The sequence below is a fragment of the Taudactylus pleione genome, unplaced genomic scaffold (genome assembly GCF_031769625.1).
Source record: "Taudactylus pleione unplaced genomic scaffold, aTauple2 ptg000541l, whole genome shotgun sequence".
Lineage (NCBI taxonomy): Eukaryota > Metazoa > Chordata > Amphibia > Anura > Myobatrachidae > Taudactylus > Taudactylus pleione.
Window position 1 is genome coordinate 314,153 of NW_028284943.1, and position 21,249 is coordinate 335,401.

Sequence of the window (21,249 nt, forward strand, 5' to 3'; positions counted from 1 at the left end):
TTGGGGTACCTTGCTTCTCGGACGTGAACCCCTTAATGTTAGGGACGCCAGTATAGAGGAGCCTTGATGATGGCCTGGCACTTATTCATATATTTGCAAATGTATGTAACTAATACCTCTGAATCTCTATTATCATGTAGGATTTAAGTATTGTTTGTTGATTTTGCTGCAGTATGCTGGAGGGCAAATCCCTTTTTTTCTAGGTTATGAGGCATGTCATGCTCAACCACAACTCTGCGCATGGGTCTGATGTTTCTCGATGTTACCGATGTTTTCGCTGACTTGGGGATGTATGTAATGGGAAGTGGGCGGGTTTATAAGCTGATGGACGTCTTTGCATAGTGCTGCAATTGCACTGCGATCACATTAATTTGCATATTTTCTTGGCAAGTGGGTGCGTGCGATTGCAGACTTGCGATCTAACCTGAATTTTTTTGGGGTGATTAATTTGGGGTGAGCGTTTGGGAGTGAGGCACCCGGAGTTGTTCTGGCTGGACCTTTTTCAGGGTATCACCACTTATTTCACATAGATTTTTTTTATCACTTTTCTAATTGTTTGTTTATTATTTAAGTGATTTAAATTCTTTCTCATTGCATTAACACTTGATTTATCTTTACACATCTATTCTTTACACTTCACTATCACCTTTTTTCCCCTTTTCGTGTGATGCCCTGGGGATGGTCTTTGGCTGGAATGTTTTGGGGTACCTTGCTTCTCGGACGTGAACCCCTTAATGTTAGGGACGCCAGTATAGAGGAGCCTTGATGATGGCCTGGCACTTATTCATATATTTGCAAATGTATGTAACTAATACCTCTGAATCTCTATTATCATGTAGGATTTAAGTATTGTTTGTTGATTTTGCTGCAGTGTGCTGGAGGGCAAATCCCTTTTTTTCTAGGTTATGAGGCATGTCATGCTCAACCACAACTCTGCGCATGGGTCTGATGTTTCTCGATGTTACCGATGTTTTCGCTGACTTGGGGATGTATGTAATGGGAAGTGGGCGGGTTTATAAGCTGATGGACGTCTTTGCATAGTGCTGCAATTGCACTGCGATCACATTAATTTGCATATTTTCTTGGCAAGTGGGTGCGTGCGATTGCAGACTTGCGATCTAACCTGAATCAGGCCTAAGCTCCAGGGAGGCTTTGAGACATGTTAGTGAATGTGTGTCTAATAGTGCCTGTGTGTTAGAGCTTTAGAACATACAGACGGCTACTGTTTCGGAATAGTTTGTTTTCACTCCTAGGGACCTATTCATTATGTTAATTCTTGGGGCGGGCGGCCCCTGATGATTAACATTCTGTCTCGACGCGAATGCTGAAGCAATTCACCACTGCTCCTACAACGAGACAGCTGATCCGAAGATCAGCTGTCTCCGCGAATGTCTACGACGCTACTTTAGTAGTGGTGAAAATTAGAACTGCTTAATCTGATTTGGCAGTGCTAGTGTGCCTGCGTGAACTGGGGTTTACACAGGAGCGCAAAGCCACGGCATCCAGCAGAAGGAGCAAATGCCATCTGAAGATGGTGAATGTTCCCGAAGTCAAGCTCCGAAAATATAGTATTTTTGGAGCTTGATGAAATTAGGTCCCCATACTAGTGATATTTCCTGCGTTACCTATATGATGAATGGACCCGATACTTCATTTATACAAAAGTAGGTTCAAATGTTAATTGTAAGTGATTGATAATTTAAGTGATTAAGGGTCCATTCAGCATCCTATAAATAACATTTTCTTTATTGATTTGCATAAATATGTTATTTTTAAATGACCATCGCAATAATTAACTTAGTAACACAGGAGATATCACTCATATCTCCTATTTACAGGGCTCCCACAATAATTTCTTCCATGTAGAAATTGTGCTATTCATCAAGTTCTGAGAATCATATTTTTTCAGAAATTGACTATGTCACTGTACGCCATCCTGAGATGACGTACAAGCCCTAATGGCTTCACAAGCTGCATTTACATGGCAGCTTGTCCAGCAGAGGGATATCCATCGCTGCTTGCAGCAGCTGTGAGCTCACCTTCTGTCCCCCTTTGTTGCTACTTCCTCTCAGGCCCGGCGACATGGGTACAAAGGGTACAAAGGGGTTCAAGTGTCCCTCTTGCCTCTGCCACCTGCTGTGTAAGGTGCTTACACAGCAGGTGGCAGAGGCAACAGTAAGCAGGGCACCCGGCATGGCCGCGGCTACATACATCCACCCGTCACAGGCAGACACAGGGAGGATGGCAGCCGGAGCAGCGTGCATCACATCAATAACGTCGCGCCACTGACGAGGAGCCATCGGCCGGGTCTGACAGCCAGCTACCAGGAAGAGGAACACAGGCAGCACAGCAGGTTAGTGTTAGCTGGGGCTGGGCTTGAGAGTATTGGGGCGGGTAGTGGGAAGCTGCAGATGAAGGAGGGGGAGGTGTGATAGACACAAAGGCTGGGAATGAGGGGGGGTGACATACACAGGGGCTGGCGAAGAGGGGGAGGTGTGCCAGACAGAGGGGCTGGGGAAGAGGGGAGGTGTGACAGACACAGGAGCTAGGGAGAGGGGTGTATGTGACTGACACAGGGGAAGTGGAAGGGGGGGGTGACAGACACAAGAGCTGTGGAAGAGAGGTGTGTGACAGACACAGGGGTCAGGGAAGGGGGGGGTGACAGAGACAGGGGCTCGGGAAGAGAGGGGGTATGACAGACACAGGGACTGGGGGAATTGAAGCTGAGAGACACAAGGGCTGGGGAACGAAGTTGGGAGCCATACGGGCTGGGGAATGAAGCTGAGAAATAACAAGCTGGGGAAGAGAGGGGGTGTGATCGACACAGGGGCTGGGGAAGGATGTGGTGTGACAGACACAGGGGCTGGAGAAAATTAAGCTGAGAGACACAGGGGCTTGGGAATGAATCAGAAATACAGGGTGGGGAATGAAGCTGAGAGACATGGGTTGGGGATAATGATGCTGAGAGATACAGGGAATATGAGTGGATAGATGTAGATGGATAGGCACAGGGAATGAGGCTGGAGACAGTGATGGTGCTGTAGTGACACAGGGTCTGGGGAAGAGAGGGGGTGTGACAGACACAGGTGCTGGGGAAAATGAAGCTGAGAGACACATAGGCTGGGAATGAAGTTGAGAGCCATACGGTCTGGGGAATGAAGTTGAGAGACACAGGCTTGGGAAGAAAGGGGGATGTGACCAACACAGGGGCTGGGGAAGGCTGTGGTGTGGCAGACACAGGGGCTGGGGAAAATCAAGCTGAGAGTCACAGGGGCTGGGGAAGGATGTCGTGTGACAGGGGATATGAGTGGATAGATGTAGATGGATAGGCACAGGGAATGAGGCTGGAGACAGGGATGGTGCTGTAGTGACACAGGCAAGAAAGAGGCTGGAGAGATAAGGCTTGAGGCTGGTGCAACACAGGCAAGGATAAGGCTGAGAGACACAGTTGGGATGAGGTTGGAGAGACACAGGGGATTAGCCAAATGCCGACCTGCATGTACCCACTGGGAGGGGATGGGGGCCCCCAAAAAACTTGATTGTACAGGGCCCCAAGATTTCTGTTGCTGGCCCTGCCTCCACCGGCTCACTCCTCCAATAATAATTTAACACACCTGTGCCCTCTGTCAGCACTGTTGTAGGCTTACTGTATTTTGCCCAGTGCTGCTGGCCCACTATAATAATACCAGTCTGTGCTATTTTTCCCCTGAATGTAAACTGCTTCTGACACCTGCAGCTGCCTGCAGACACGCTGCACACACTTCCATCTTCTGTGAACGGAAGTGGCGCATGCTTAGCACTGATTACAGCTGCGTTGAGTTAGATCAGGCAGACATACTTATGTAGAGGAGGAATGATGAATGCCTCCGTTATTTAGGTAGAACTCAATGAGAGTTGTAAACTTAATTAACTCATTACCATTTTTAGTTATGATGAATAGTAGCCCATGTAATAATGAATAGACCTCCTTGGGTGTAGGCAAATTAGGACAGATCAATTTAAGGGATATCAAAGGTATATACTACATTAAAATGAATGCAGATAATTATTAATGGGGACTGTGGTCTGTGGCAATTTATCCAGCTCTGAAAACTTAGCTTTTTGGAGCTTGGCTCTGATAGCTAACACCTTATCAAAATGTTGTTACACCAGTGTTTCCAAAATCTGGTCCTCATGGCCAAGTACTAATGTCCATGCATTAGCATAGGTAGCTTAATTATTACCTCAGTCAGTTTGATTTCCCACCCATGCTGAAGCAGAGATATCTCTACTGTCTGGACTGAGGCCCTGATTCAGAGCCGGACGCAAGTGGCTGCTCGGTCGATCCGAGCGATGTTTGCCCAACTGCGCATGCGTACGGATCGTAATACGCATGCGCGAACCACTCAGTGCGGCCGAAATTCATGTGCTCGCAAAATAGCGAATGCCTGATAATTTGAGTGACAGAAAGAGGCGTATGTGGGTGGTAACAGGGGAAGGTGCTTGAAAACGGGGAGTGGAGATCCGATCGCAGGCGTGCTTAAAGGTCAAAACGGGCGTTTTATGGGTGTGCATATTTAAAACAGCAGCGTCATTGACCACGTCACTGGGTTATTTTATAGCCAGAACTGCTCGCAAAATTGTGGTAGCAAAAACCAACCACAAGAATAGCGAGCAGTTCATACCCTGGTCGATGTACTCGATTAATCTAATAAATAGCGGACATGACATAGGATGCGAGCGGCCAGGGGGCGTATTTTTCCAAAAAACGAACAGACCGCAAACAGCGAACGGTTCATTTGAATAGCCACCCCTTGTTTTAGAACGAACGACCGCAAATAGCGAGTGGCTCTGAATCAGGGCCAGAGTTAGTCATGAGTAATTGGTTTGGAAAATGCTAACCTATGGGGAGAGTATGGCTGTAGAGCAGAAACATTCAACATGTGACCCTCCAGCTGTCATAGAACTACACATCCCAGCATATTCTGCCTCAATTTTGCTATTAGGACATGCTAAAATTGTGGCTGGGCATGCTGGGATATGTAGTTCCACAAGGCAGAGGGCTGCATTTTGAATACTCCTGCTGTAGAGGGATGTACTGACCTTCTCCTGGAGACTCTATGCTCCCACATTCCTTTCTATTGCTATTAGTTCTCCGCATATTCTGTGAAAAAGCCGGTCAAAACCCGGAAGTCAAGCGATAGCAAAAGCTATTATTTTATATACACTCATTAACAGTACAGACTCTTACTGGAGCCCTTGTGCTGGGAAGAATTTTCTTAGAAATTACTTTGCAAGGTTATTTTTTTTATTGCTGTAATAAGTAATTATACTAAAGGTATTAAAAGATCCCCATTAACTCTTAATTAACTCAGCTCTGTTTATTTCGGTTTGAAACTAACTGGGGAAAGGAACAGCACACTTATCACACTGACAAGACACAGGGTGGCATTTATGGGTTATGTAATAAATTATAATACATGTATAGTTACATTGCATACCTTTCCGAAATCTCTGACATCAAACAGATCAAAAGCCTCAAACAGGTCCGCTCTGCGTATCCCAAATTTTTCACTGCATGTGGCAAGAAATGTTCGGATATTCTTCAAGCAGAGAAACTGAAAGAGGAGATCAGAATCAATAAAAGTAATGTCCCACAGTAGTAAGCAGAGAAACAATCTATTCAAGCATAGAAAGTATATTTTATAGGACCAGCTCTAAGGGAATTACACAATATAATTTAGACAAGGTACTGGGTACTGTACATCTTTCACTCCCGTTGAGGGCATTCATACACAAATAGATGTACATTATGCAAAAGTTTGGATACCTATGTGCAAATTGTATGTTTCACTAAATTTCTAAGTAAACGGAAGTTGACACAGGCACTGCACAATATAAACACCACATATTTCTGCTAGTTTTAATGTTCAGTTTCTGTTTTTTTTCATGGGTTTGTCTGGTCATTCAACATCTTCTCTGGCAGAAATCCCAGCTTTATAACAAAGAGAAAAATCCCGAAATCCGGCAAAAACAGTTCCCTAATTAAGAATCCTCCTCGACAGCAATAGTTATTGCCAGGTGTCACCGTTTACCTTCGGTGATTGTTTTTTTGTCCATATTATATTACAATAATATTTTTTTTCCTATTTTTATTTATTTTACTACTGGAAGCCCAAGTAAAGGCTTCCAGTTCAGCGGACGTGTGTGACCTGGTCACGTATGAGCAGAGGGGACAAAAATAGGAGACGCCAGCCAGTATCAGTTGTCCCTGCAAAATGTGTAAATCAATTGTGGTGGGAAAAGAAAATCTTTGCTATAGCCGCAAATGATAACAAGACCTCTGAGTCTTTCTATTCTTGATATTCTGATCTTCCTTGAAGAACTCTTCTAGTTCAGAAATCTTCTGACGTCTTCCTGTATGTACTGAATGTGTGGGTTCTCTCTTCCTGGATTTGCCCATGCCCCACAGTACCCAGGCCCATGCAAGCTCATGACGGCCCTGTCCCACCCCCTTCCATCACTACAACACTTTGGACAGCATCCACATTCATCCTACACAAAGCTTTTGCCTTCTGCAATTTTGCTGAGTGAAGCCATCTTAGTAATGAAGTCTGACATATAACGCCCATCCAGTATTTATATAAAGTGGTGCGCTTTATGGCTAAGTTCACATGTAAAATAAATCCAGAAGCAACTGTCTCCCAAGCCTTATCAAGATTATAACTTAGACCTGTATTAGTCCTCTCTGATCTCAGTCACTACCTTATCAATATATATTTATCATCTATATATTACGTCCATTGCAGTGATAATTGTATTCCATTATCGACCTTTTTAGTGGAGATCCAAAATAAGTTTTCTCTGTCTTTTAACAGTATTTTTTTCTTTGGCAGCTTAGAGATATAGACATGTCCTATTGGTATAGAATCTAGACAGTTTACAATAGGCACCAGCGGAATTGTGAGTTTAGGCCACACAGTGATTCTTAACCAGACTTGCAGGTTTATTAGGGAACAGCGGTAAATACACAGTGGTGTAGGAGACTTACAGTGGTGGTGATTAGTGGTATATATGGTAGTATAGCGCATATGTATAGTCTCATCTCTATGGGAGCTAAATGCTGCACATCTGTGTCATTCAACACAGTAAAGGTGCGGGTTCGCACATGCGCACTAGAGTAGCTGCTGCCATCTTGGTAGAGGTGCCTAGCCGGAATTACTGTAGGGAGAAAAGGAGGAGACAGCGCAGGAGTGCACTACTCTCCAATAAGAGATACTTGGCTTCCACTGTGACAGCTATCCAGAGTGTAAGAAATCAATTATTACTAGAGAATGTGCGCAGACCCCTGTGTTTGGTTTTGGTTCTAAATTATTATTGGTTTTGGAGAAACCACCCTCAAGTGTATTGGTTTTGGATCTGGATTTCTGTAAAAAAAATGATAAAAACAGCAGAAAATCATGTAATGTGGGTGTGTTTTTTTTTCTACAGTATTAATAACATTGATAACATTAATTTCCAGTCAATTTTGACAACCTCACAGCTCACAATATTGTTTTCACCAATATTGGCCAAAGGGTGCAGCAAGCTGACTGGCTAAACTAAGTGACAGAGCAGCGGCACAAACACATGGCAGTTTAAAAGAATACAGCACATCCATGAAACATAGTGGCACAGCAGTGGCAGACAGGATGGGAGTTTAATAAACTATACTGCCCTATGGAAGGTTTTCATTAAGCATGAACTAATAGCCAAAAAGTAAAAGGCTAGCAGAAAAAAATATATATATATTACCAACACTTTTCCAAACAGCAAATCACTGGCCTCAGGGCAATATAAATTGATACTTGTAGAAAGTAAAAATTGATAAATACATTTACAACAAATAAATCACATGCCTCAGGCCAACACAGTCGATTCAAGCCAGAGTAACAGCCTAGTAGAAATTGATCATTTATTAATAAGTTAATACCGTGTTTCCCCGATAATTAGACCTACCCTGAAAATAAGACCTATCCTTACTTTTGATGAATGGCCCAAAATAAGCCCTACCCCGAAAAGTAAGACCTAATAAAATTTAAATTTTTCCCGGTCCCTGCACTATACTAACATGGCCCCAGCTCCGCCCCCCGCATGAAATACGGTACTAAATGAAAGATCTGGAGGAGGCTGCCCGGGCCGCTCCTCCACCAACTTACAGTACCGTAGTCAGACTGCAAAACAAGCTTTCAATAAAGCTTGTTTTTGAGTCAGCACGCGTTACGTCATGACGTCACGGCGCGCCTCTATAGGTGGACATCGGAGGAGCCAGTGGATGGTGGAGGAAGGAGCCGCCTCCGGATTCTTCTTATTGTAAAGGTAAGTGTGGAAATGGCTGCATTCAACACCAGGGTGGTGAGGGGGGGCAGGGCTGGACAGGCACAGGCTGTATTCAACAAAAGGGGGGGAGAGAGAGGCACATGCTGCATTCAACAACAGGGGGGGTAGGGAGAGGCAGAGGCTGCATTCAACAATGGGGGGGGGAGGGAGAGGCAGAGGCTGTCAATGTTAAATAAAATAAGCCCTGCCCCGAAAATAAGCCCTATGCTGTTTTTATGGCCAAAAAATAAAAATAAGACAGTGTCTTATTATCGGGGAAACATGGTAAGATACTTCTTCAACCAGAAAATCACAGGACTCAGGCAAATGGAAACTGATATGGTAAGATTGGAGGGTACGTGCGCTCCTTGGTTGTGTGTGTGTGTGTATTGGTGGGGAGAGGGAGGAGGGAAAAAAATGGGGGAAGGTTGGGGGGAGCAGATGGCTGTATATTGTGATGGATGTGTTGTGGTAGAACAGAAATACTGGAGGCTGGATGGATGGTGGAAGAAACAAATACGTTTATTTGTATGTGTGTGTGCACACAGAGAGTGGTAGTTGCTCAGTAGGAGGCACAGTGCTCCTGGAAGATAAATGTCTCTTAGATGGTTCGTGGCAGCACACACTGCCCAGTTGTTGGTGATATGGGGTGACAGGGCGTATCCACAGTGTGGGGAGTAGGGTCAACCCTTTCAAGGGGCTCTTTGACATGCGGTCCTGACTACTGCATGCTTCCCTGCTAGACCTATGGTCGACAGACTTCTGAACTCGGAATGCCCTGTTTGAGATGATCAGGGGTGCTCCCACTTTCGGTGTCCCGCACTGGTGAGGAGAATGGGTGCTGACCTATCGGTAGGTGCCCAGGTCCGTTGGTATGGGATCAGTTCTTCTCAAAGTCCAGTATGATGCCGCGGTGGGGGATGTGCACTGTTTCAGTGGCTCACATCCGTGGATGCAGTGCAAGTGAAACCTGTGCTGCGTGCGGTGGTGTGACGAGCGCGTGCAGCTCTGTCGTTTGGAAGAGGCTGGGGCTGGTGTGAGTGGGGACCAGCGTCCGGTTAAGCGCTGCTGCTGCCGTTCAGGTGCCCAGATTGGGGAGGATGTAGATGCAGGTGGGTTCAAGATGGGTAGGTGTCTGGGGGTCTCCAACTTGTTTCGGCACAGGTGCCTTCTTCAAGGAGGTGTCAAATGGAAAATGATGATTGTAGAAAGTAGAAATTGATAATGAATTAATAATTTAATAGCAAACTTCTACAACCAGCACATCACAGGTCTAAAGCCAGTAGAGGTGATTGGAGGTGGGAGATAAAGCATTAAACTACTATCACTACTACTACATTATGTAGACAAAAGTGATTGGACACCCCCACGTAAGTGAAATGCATACCATGCATACACATGAGTTCCAAATGGCCAATAATGTGATGGTTACAACAATAACACTTCGTAGGGAGGCCCATGCAATTGCAGTTCTGTGGAAACAACAAACGTTTTTATCAGGACTACAATACCACCCGTCATGTTTCCAGGGCGACGCTGAACTAATATACAGAAAATTTTGGAACCCGGATGGACTGGCCAGCTCAGAGTCCAGAGCTTAACCTCATTGAGAACCTTTGGGACGATTTGGAGCAACGGGTGCTTTCTAGGCCGACTCGACCTTCTTCAGTTGATCACTGTACGTAAGGCAGGATGGCAAAACATATCATCTGCTGTTGTCCAGGAACTTGTGGACAGTTTGCCAAGAATGGTGTCTGCAGTAAACACTGCACGTGGTAGACCTACAATTACTGATGTCAATAAATCTCATTGATCTATTTGATGTCAGTTCCAATCACTTTTTTCTACATAGTGTATAAGGAAAAGTAAATAGGAAACATGGACAAACCTTAAACCAAGCTTCCAAATGTGAGTTTTCAAATGCAAGCTGAGCAATGGTCACCAGAAGCTACACAAGTGTTACGTCCTACATTAATGGGGGCTGCTGTGTCTATCACAGCTCAGGAATTTAATCAAATTTACATACTCTGTATTTGTCTGTGGATAAACTGCAGAAAATCAGTTATTTCCAGAAGGCTCCTATTAGTATTTCCATAAATTCGGTTTGGCTGATATAATCTGCTGACTTCTTTATTTTTCATAATACTTTACATGTTTTCAAACTGACGCCATCGCTATTCACATTCATTGTAAGGGAACATAGTGGTGATAAATGCTTGGAGACTTGTAACATTGTCTTTATGCAGTCAGAATTTTGCATTGTATTAATATAAGTTTGAATTGGGGCCAAAACACCCAATAAAAGTACAGCAATATACGCTGCCTCTCAAACACACACAAATTTGGCAAAGCCCGTAATGAAAAGTGGTGCACAATGGAATTATCCTTGGGACCTCCCACCCACCCTTATGTTGTATATTAGAAAGGACTTGCACTGTTTAACAAACCAAGCCCTTCAGGGACTGCCACTTTTGTGGTCGAAGTGTTAAGCTTGTTTGGGGCCCCATAAAAGAGAACACTTTGGTGGTTTAGTTAAACAAGGTTTCCAATGGGCTTAAGGCTAACAGTGTTTAAAATCCTCAAAGTTGAAGGTGTCATCATCCTCATCACTGTTGTTAATATCATCACACAATATTATGTTCATCCCCACTGGAATCCATAGTTACAGTCTCTGTACTTAGTCGTAAAGGTATTCCTGTTTGAATTTGTAGTTCAATTTGATGAACATCAGTTTTTCTACATTTGTGAAAGTAGCCTCCTACGCCGAATGCTTACAGGGTTCCTGGCTGTGCTAAACACTCAGAGTACACACTGGAGAGTGGGCAGCTTAATTACACCATAACTATTTTGTACGAGGGCCTCCAAATTGCCTCTTTGTTTTCCTCCTAGTATTCAAAGGGTGTGTGAGCTAAGTTGTACATGATCATTAAGTATCACAAGTAATCCTCCACCATTCTATTGATGCCTACTGTATCAGATTGAGTCACGGTAGAGGTGTGAGTACATGAGGGCAATTCTTTTGGGGCTGACCAGATGTCATAATATGTCTCTCTGGTGTGATGAGTTGACTCATCATCATCACCAGCAGATCTCTTGGAAAAGGTCACTTTTTTCTCCTGGCAGCAGCAAATGCAGGTAGAACTGAAGCAGAAGACGTCATCATGTCATGTGCCACTTGAGCTGACAACTTGCTTGCAAGGAGCTTTTTGCATCTCTTAAGTTCTGTGTCAGTTGAAAATAAAGACATTACATATGACTTAAACCTAGAATCAAGCATGGTTGTCAAAATGTACTCATCCAGTTGCAAGATGTTGCAAATCCTTTGGTCCTGGTGAAGTGAAAAAAGAACTTGAGCTACAAGTCCAACATATTTAGTGGAATCGCTTAGTTTCATCTCCTCCTTCAGCTTTTCTAGCTGCTATTTCAATAATTTAACTAAGGATGTTACCTGACTCAGATAAATTACAATTTACATAGATTACAATTTAAAATGGTTCTGTATCTTGCATAGAACAGAGATTATTCTCCAGTGTGCTGCAGTAAGGAAACCTGTCCCCACTTCTCCCTACCTGTACGTTTGGATGGCTTGTTGCTGTTCCTTCAGTCGCTGAAGCATATAAAAGGTGGAATTCCACCTGGATACTATCTCTTGCTTCAGCTGCAATGTGGTTGCTAATGGTCGAAAATGGCCAGAAATTTTACAGGCCACATTCAGCATCTCCTACACGGACCTGTCCTTTTTTAAGAAATTCTGAACCACTAAGTTTATTGCGTGCACAAAACATTCTACGTATTGAAATTCACCCAGTTGTAATGCTCGTATAATTATCGGAAATGACAAATCCTGAGGAGAGTCTGACCATGGTAAGGCATTTTGCTATTACATCCCTGAGTTCCTCCAACAAATGGACAACGATATGCTTCTTAGTGAAATCAGTGATATAGAGAGCAGCCTGCCTGTGAATGAGCTGGAGTTGTGTGTTAGATACTACTGCTGAAAGAGACACACCCACCCAGTGAGCTGTCACAGTCATGTAATCTTTAGTTTGACTAATACCGCTTGTCCACATATCTGTAGTAAAGTGGATATTCAATACAATGGCATTTTATAAGCAAAAAATACATTTTGGTTTAACGTTCCTGTACAGATGAGAAATTGCTGTTATGGTGGAATAAAATCAAGATTGAAATTGGTAGCATGGACACATGACCTCAACTAATTGGCTAAAACCAGATGCATTAATGGTGGACACAGATCTAATGCTTACATAGCCATCATGGCTTCAGTGATCCAAGGGGCAACAAGATGCTGGCTGTTGTACTTGGATCCTCTTGCAGATGATTGTTTCACAGTCAATTGTTGTTTGAAACTACTAGTCTTCTTGGTCCTCTTCTATGATGGATTCACCCCCAGCATGCAAAGATTCTTTTTGAGAATCATGGCCAAACCCAGATCGCAAATGAGGAGGTTGATGGAAGTGTTGTCGGTGGAGATTGCATGTGCTGGTATTTTTACATGCTGCTAGCAGTTGATGCTGGAAGGCTTGTTATTATACATAATTTTTTCCAGATTTTGATGAACTTGAATTAACTCACTCCAAATGACGTAACACGAACAAGGTGCCTAGATTGTTAACGTCCCTACATCTATTTACTCTGGCACTATAAATGGTACAGATGCCTTGACAAAGGTTGTCAGGATTTGGGTAAAAATATGTTCACACGGAAGAGATGGCTTTTTTTGTCTTTTGCTCAGTAATGACAATGCGCTTCTTATCACTGGCATGAAGAGTTGCCATTGGTGGCTGATTTACCTCAACACAAACAGCATCATCCTCTTGAATTTTATCAACTTGTTCTTGTCCAACACATTCATCATCATTATCCTCATTAGTGTCAGATACACAATTATACCCTTCATCCTGTTGCACTTTCAAGGTAGCACCTTCAATTTCTATGTCTAAATTATCATCATTATCAGGGGAGTAGCGAGGGTGGTTCCAGTGGAGCATGAGCTCCGGGCGCCAAAATGGACAGAGGGCGCCATCCAGGTTTCCGGAATTCATGGGGCGCTGCACAGTATGATGGCCGTCTGTTAGTTTTATCTCGGTTTGTTTGCTCTATATCCTAAATAAGTTACGGATCTGAGATCCGTTTCTACATTTCATGCTCCCTCAAGTTGCCCAGATTGTCTCCCCTCCGGCTCTCCCTCCTCTGTGATCATCGTCACCTCCCTTTTCCTGTCACATTGATTACATTCACTTCTCACCTCTTTAATTCTCTCCCCTATCTACCATGGGATCGGCTCTTTGCCCCTGTCCACTCCTTTCTTTTTGGCTTCTGTCCCCATCCCTCTCTGATCAACTCCTTGTCCCTCCCCTCTCCTTTCTTATTGGCTTCTGTCACTACCTCTCTCCTCTACTTTTCTTATTGGCTTCTGACACCACCCCTCTCCTCTCCTTTTCTTATTGGCAGGTATGAGTTTTAAAAAAAAAAAAGTCACTGCTTTGCTTTTTAAAGTAATGAGGTGTTCCTAGGCATGACCACAAAGTGTTATTTAAAAAAATACTTTATTAGAAGACCTGAAATAATGGTGGTAGACAGAACATTATTAGTAGTACTCACATTAATATAGGTGCAATGTATATTTGCTAAGTAGGAGCATAGCTGAGAATGGAGCTTCCCATAGGTGTTCCCACTCCAGTGAAAGCTTCTTGGGGCAGTAATTGCAGTAATAAGCTGAGCACCCTGTGGAATTTCACTTTATCAAATGTATTCTGTCATTTTAAGTTAAATAATCAGAATATATAATACAATCTGCTCTATTGACTAATAACAATGATTCAAATTAGATAAAAGTCAGACCCTACGTGCTATACCTAAATAAAACCGTCTAAAGGAGCTACTCCTTAATGTCAGATGAATGCTTTGGTGATGCACTATATGCATGATGCACGACATGCACTTTCTCCGGGTGCCATGGTTCCACGCTACTGCTCTGATCATTATTACTTTTACTACTTCATCCTCACATTTGCAGAGGGTTTCAGAAATGGTGGAAAGAGGCTTCTCTAGGATTACAGTGTCAGAATCAGAAATGTCAGACTCACACACTCGTAGGCACCCTTCAAATCTGTGAAGCTTGTGAACACACAATTTGTTCTTCAACCATAGGGGTAATCGGTTGTGTCTTTGAGACATTTGAGAGTCCCGTGTGAGACTACACTAAGTTTTAAAGTAGGCAGTCTTTTAATAGGCAAAATCAAGCTGGTTTTGCCTACTAAAATACTGCTATTTTAAAACCAGTAATGCCATTCCTTAGGGGCGGGGCTGTCAGCTCTGGGAAGCAGACCATTGCCATGAGTGTCCTTAAGACGGTTTGGGCAGCTCCACAGGCCACAGCTGCCTGTCTGGATTGTCCCTTGGATGCTCCAGGTGATTCTTCAGTAGTGCTACTAGTTACAGGGTGCCTTTGCAGGCACCCTGCAAGCCATATGCCAGTACTTTGGGGCACCTTAGAGGCTCTGCATGACAGCAGCACTCACACAGCAGTCAGTGTGTGTCATTGAAAAGTAGTGAGATTCGCGCCACAATTATCCTGGAGGGTGGTACCATGGCAGTGCCAGTGACACACACTTACAACAGTCAGTGTGTGTGATGACAAATACACTGAGTGTGCTGGGGGTGGAGTTTGTCAGCAAGCAGGAGACTCGGGCGGGGCATGCTGGGGCAGGGGTAGGCAGCTACTGCCATCGGAATACCTTTCTATTTGAGAAGGTCTCTATGAGTTGATGTCAACACTAATTACGAGACTCTATACTAATTAGCCCCCTAAGAGATACTGATTTTTGAGGTTGCTCCCATAGCACTCCGGTACAAGTCCTGATCTACACTTAGATCACCATACATGTCAGTAACTAATTTCTATCTTAATTTATTAGATATAGGTGTCTGATTGGTGTACATCCCTGACGGTCAGTGACCGATTGATTTGCCTCTCAGGGTCAGAGACTTAGTAACAAATTTTCGCCGATAAATTTGCATCTGAGCAATTATTATGTGATTGAACACATCTATTTGCATTTGAGCAATTAGTATGTGATTGGACACATTTTGTCCTTTTATACTTATCTATGTAATTTTTGTCTGTTTAATTTATTTGGTATATTTTCCTTTTTTAATAGGTTTGATCCATTAAAAGTTTCATATATAACCACATTATCATTACCTCAACATTTTCAGTACAAGAGTGCCCCAAAAAGTTAATTTTTGTCTTTTTTTTGCCCTTTGCAAGATATATACTGTACATGTGTACAACACAAACATTTTTGGGAGCACCACAAACCTATGGTCATCCAATATACATTATGAGATAGACCATTATGTTGGTTTTTGAGAGATTATTTCTCTCTGTAGATTATAACAATATGCCACTCAACTGGTGCGGACTCATCACTCAAATTATTATAGATTTTTTTAAATGTGTCAGTGAGTAATGAATACACCTGTGCACCTGCTGGGTGCCCTGGAAAATGTGAGCTGTGTGGGGTCCTGAGGACCGAGTTTGACAACCACTGGTGTATGAATTGTGCACTGTCACATTAGCACTTACAACTATAAGTGTGAAGCCACACCACCATATACTACCCACATCTTGCTATATCAGCTCTGCAAGCTAAGGAAACGGTACATTTTTTGGTGCACATTTTATGCTTGAAACTTTAACGACAATTCCATCAAATTCTACATGAGCCCCAAAATATTTCTGAATTAAACGAACAAATGTCTGCTACTGTCAGTGCTTATAATTACAGTTCATGCATGCAGCAGCAGAACTTCAGCTGAGGCTTCCTGAAGCAAAGTGCAGACTGTGTAATTTGCTACACACTGTGTGTCGTGCATGGCCATTTACACAGTCTGCAGTGTGTATAGATGCATATGCTTCAGTGTTATTCCTAACCAGGGGTGCCGAGCAGGGGCGCCGAGAGGGGAGGGGAAGTGGGTAGTCATTACCCTGGCTTGCTGTAGGGGTCCGGGTCCAGCACTGCTCCCCCTCCCTCTTACATCACAGCAGCCCAGCACTCGCTGCTCTGTGCTGGGCTGCACTGGGAGACTGCTCGTGACTGCTAAAGCAGCAGCCGGAGCAGTCTCCTATGCCAAAGGGGGTAGAGCGATCACACTGATCACGGCCCCCATTGGCTGTGCACCGGGGTGAGGTTGCACATGGTGCCCCCCCTCCCTATTTTTAGGGTAAGTATTGTGTTTGTATTTTTAATTGTACTTTTTTTTTTTTTTAGAGGCATTACTACTGGGGGCACTACTAATGGGGACATTACTACTGGGGGGCACTACTAATGGGTGCATTACTACTGGGGGCACTATTATTGGGCCATTACATAGGGGGCACTGCATAAGGGACACGGCATAGGGGGCACCACTACCGTGGGCATTGTGTAAGGGGCACCACTGCTGTGGGCATTGTATAAGGGGCACTTCTACTGTGGGCATTGTGTAAAAGAGGCACTACTGTGTGTCATAACATGAATAAGGGACCACTGTGTGGTGTAAATTGCACTGGTAATTTAAATTTTTGTTCGTACATATGGTTACACATTGTGCATAAGCACGTTTTATGCCCAGATGCCTTGTTATTTATATTATTTATTGTTATTTATATTAAAACACTTGAAGTACACAATAAAGTGAATGTGCAGGCTAATGGTGCATACACACGGTCAGATTTTTCCTTCAGCTATGAACGATAACGATTTAAAAATCGTTCAGTCGTTCATATCTGAAGGAAAATCTGACATATCTGACATGCCTGGACGATGAACGATGCGCGTTCCCGTTTGTCAGATAACGATATCTGACATCTGATGTGTTTGCAGTCAGACTTGGACGATTCCATTCATTTTAATGCAGTCAAAAATCGTTCAATCGTTCATCTGACAAATCTGACCGTATGCTCCATTATTCTGTTTAGACTTTTTTTGTCAATAGTTCTGTAACAAATAATTTGGAAACCCCCCTTTCAAAATCCTGCATTTGCCACTGGAGGGGCATATGGCACCCCCTTGTAGAGCGTGATGCGCTATTTCACAGCGGCTGTGTGAAAATATGCAAATGTCGCAGCCCCCAGGATTTTTATTGAGACAACTACCAGGGTGGGGATGGGAGAACTAGAAGAAAAAAGGGAAGCTGCTGGGTATAGGAGTAGGAAGGGGGGCAGGTCTGGTCCTGGGGATGGAAGGGACAACTCAAGACTTCTCCGTCTACTCACTACAGTGCAGTAGCCCATGGGTTGCTGGTACTGGAGGAGGGCTTACTCAGGCTGACTGCCTTCCCGATAATCGGGAATCTGTGTTAAGCATTACACAATGCTGAATTTGCTCCCTAGTCCCCTAGTGTTTGCCTATCTAATATATCTACTATATGTGTAGGAAATAAATGCTGTGTGCTCAATTGCAGATTTTTTGAAGCACTCGGTGAGTAACTACGTACAGTATAAACCTAATTTAAATTTTAATATAAAATGGATGCAATTTCTATTCATTTTGTAGAGTGTTATAAATTTGGCATGATTTATGCAAAGTTAGATAGAATTATTGTGCAGGGCATTGCTTGTTTCATGCTGTGACTGTGCTCCCCACCTCATCCAAGCTTGCACATTGCAATGGCTGGTAGTAGCCAATCTCCCGGCTTCCTTGGAAATAGAGGAGAATCATGTGACATATATGTCTCATTTCCACTCCTGTGGGTAAGTGAAGTCATTGCGTGGCTTGTGCAAATAGTCCTCGGTAGCTCTGACTGTATGAGTACTACTCACCGGATTAGTGGTCACTAATAGTAATTACCAGTTGTGAAAACCACAACATTTTGTGACTAAACCAACATAAAGTAAAACAACTTGACTGCCCTGAAGTTCAGCTTGTTGTGAACTTACAGAACAAGTTTGTTTAAAAAAATATTTGCTTTAATTCAAAATGAAGCCTTTAGAAACCCCACTAGAAAACTATGTTTCCCGGAGGCCAGGTGCAGCTTTGGAAACAGCAATAGTCCTGGGGCTCTAAGCAGATCTGTGCGACTTTCACGATTAGAAAAAATTGGACACCACAATATTATATCAGCAGGTGGCTTCTGTTCTGATAGTGTTTTTATTTAAAATGAAAGCAAATTATTGTAATTTATGGTCAAAATGATGTCATTATAATGCACCTTTACGTCGCCATGGAGACTTGTGTGCATATAATTACCTTCCACCATTTCAAAAAGCACAATCGGGACACAAATAACATCTTCAATTATCTGCCCAGACAATACCCACAATGGTTTTGGGGTCCTCAAATTAGGACAGTGCTGTGTACAGTAGTTGTCAGAAGCAGAGAGTGCAGAGCAGTCTCATTCAACCTGTATTCAGGATCCAGTTAACAAACAAGAACAGCAAAACTGAAACAGACCTGACTGTCTTTCCTCAGTGCTCCTTATATTGCCACCTACTGTTGTAAATTTGCTCCTGGCTGAGGGGCTCACAGCACCCCCTCCCCAACGCCAGCAAATAGGTTTTAACTTTTTATTTTTTTCTAACAGGGCGTGGCCATGCTGCAGCAATTAGGTCATGCCCCCTTCCCGGCTCTCTACAGCCCTGCATCCCCCCACATGCCCTACAAAACTATTAGCATGGCCAAATAGCAAAACTGTGGCAGGGAATACTGGGATGTGTAGTTCTACAACAGCTGGAGGGCCGCTTTTTGCCCACCCCTGTAGAATCTCTTCCTCTTCAGGCTCTGCCTGCTAGCGACCATGGGTTTCCGGGGGCAGGGTCAAACAGTGTAAATGGCTGTGTGTGGCTCTAGTCACAAATATCTGGTACCCTATGCTGTGGACCCCTGTATTGTGGAGGTACCTTCCTTTCCACCTTCTCGATGCTCCTCTGACACATGGTACCCGGAGGAAAACACTTGCGTTGCCTTCAGGAGTTATGCCAGTGGTTGCAACTAGACAATTGTGAGCCCTATAGCAAAGTTTTAATAATAATAATTTTATTTATATAGGTGGAGTCTCCCATATAAAAATAAACCGAAATACAGCATATTTTCAGCATGACTGAGAAAGTGAAACCTTTGCTTTTTGATGGTTCAATATACACAAATTTTGCTTAAGGCACAAACTTATTAAAAATAAAGTATAAGATTACCTATAGGCTCTGTGTATATGAAACATAAATTAATTTCATGTATCTACACAAACTTTGTTTTATACAATATTTTCAATAATTCTGTGGTTCAAACTACTTTCAGGCTGTGTGTATATGAATCATAAATGCATTCTGTGTTTAGATTTGGGCCCTATTCCTAAAACATTTCAATATGGTATACAAATATTCCAAAATATGGAATATTCCGATATCCAAAATTTCTTCTTTGGACTTGTATACAATATAAATTGATAACTGTACATTTGTTTAAAACAATAATCCTCTTTTGTTGCTAAAGATTCCCCCTACTGACCAAAGGATAATCCAGACCTTTGCTTATATCTGTGATCAGAGTTCACATATCTTTAAGATGAGTAATATGCACACTGAAAAGTTGTAGTGAGAAATAAAACTAGAGCTCTAGGGCTCTATTTACTACAATCCGCATTTAGAATGCAGATTGTAGTGCGATATTACAGACTGAATTCACATTGCGAATTCAGCCAATATCACAGGGATTTACTAAAAAAACCCTTGCAGGGACTGAGCTTGCGATAAAGCTCTGTCCCTGCGAATCCACTCCGCACACCTATCACGGTATTTTTTGCAAAAAATACTGTGACAAGTGCCCGCACATGCGCCGAACAGCCGCAGCTAAGCCCCCCCCCCCACATTAATTAACTTACCTCCGGTGATGTCCTCCGTGGCTCCGGTTAGCTGATCTCCCATCCTCCACTGTGACCCGGTCAGCTGATGACCGGGTCCCAGTGTAGGATGGGAGACCAGCTGACCGGAGGGAGGACATCACTGGAGCCCGATCTCCGTTCCCTGGACTCAGGTAAGATTTTTTTTGCAGTGTATCAGTGTGCGGTCTGTTTAGACCACACAGCTGCTCACTAGGGCCGGCTCCGGGCTCTGCCTGTTATAGCGGAGCAGGAGTACGGCAACCAGTGGAGACTCTGGATAACGTCACCTCCAGGTGGTGTTATCACAGGGCTTCCCCCAGTATTTTTTTACTATTTATTTTTAGTAACTTGCAGACAGATCGCATTTCCATTACAATTATGGGAAATGCGATCTGCTTACTAAAAATAAGTGATAATTACGGCTTGGAGTAGAATTTTACGAATTCTACTCCAATTGCCCTTTAGTAACTTTAGGTGAAACTAAAATAATGTGAAAAGGGTGTGAAAACACCCTTTTCCACTTTATTTTAGTAAAAATAATGTTAATAGAGCCCCTAGTGAGAAGCCCCTGGGTAAGGTACTTTGAACATGTGTACTTATAAATGTGATGTTATCAGTTTCCAGGCCATTAAAAAGCTTCACCTCCAAAAAGTGACCTCCATATACAGTACACTTAAAGTTACAGGGAAATTTGCCTGCACTATTTCCTCCATTGTTTCAGGAAAAACCACTTGAAACAGGTGATTACATTTGTCAGAACACAAACTACAGGCAAAGGTGACCACTATGTAATAATTGATCTGAACGGATCTGCTTATCTGATCTGGCCGGCTGCTGCACGCCATTTGTCATCCGTGATGAGCAATCATGGGGCACATTGTGTAGTGTGTACAGCTGTATGATATGGTTCATTTAAAAACATCAACTTTGATGATCTTGAGGACATAAATGGATGAGCTAGGAACAGATAATTCAGTAACATGTACACTGTACATCAGATGTTATCAAGATTGTTTCATCTATCAGAAA

At 43.2% G+C, this 21,249-nt stretch overlaps 1 protein-coding gene across 1 annotated transcript in view; it reads right to left on the reverse strand.

Moving 5' to 3' along the window:
- Nucleotides 1-21,249, reverse strand: part of VAV1 (vav guanine nucleotide exchange factor 1) — a 166,544-nt gene that overhangs the window by 142,388 nt on the left and 2,907 nt on the right. The window contains exon 2 of the mRNA XM_088451200.1: nucleotides 5,481-5,597. Coding sequence (XP_088307326.1) covers nucleotides 5,481-5,597 — 117 coding nt within the window. The remainder of the gene's footprint in view (nucleotides 1-5,480; nucleotides 5,598-21,249) is intronic.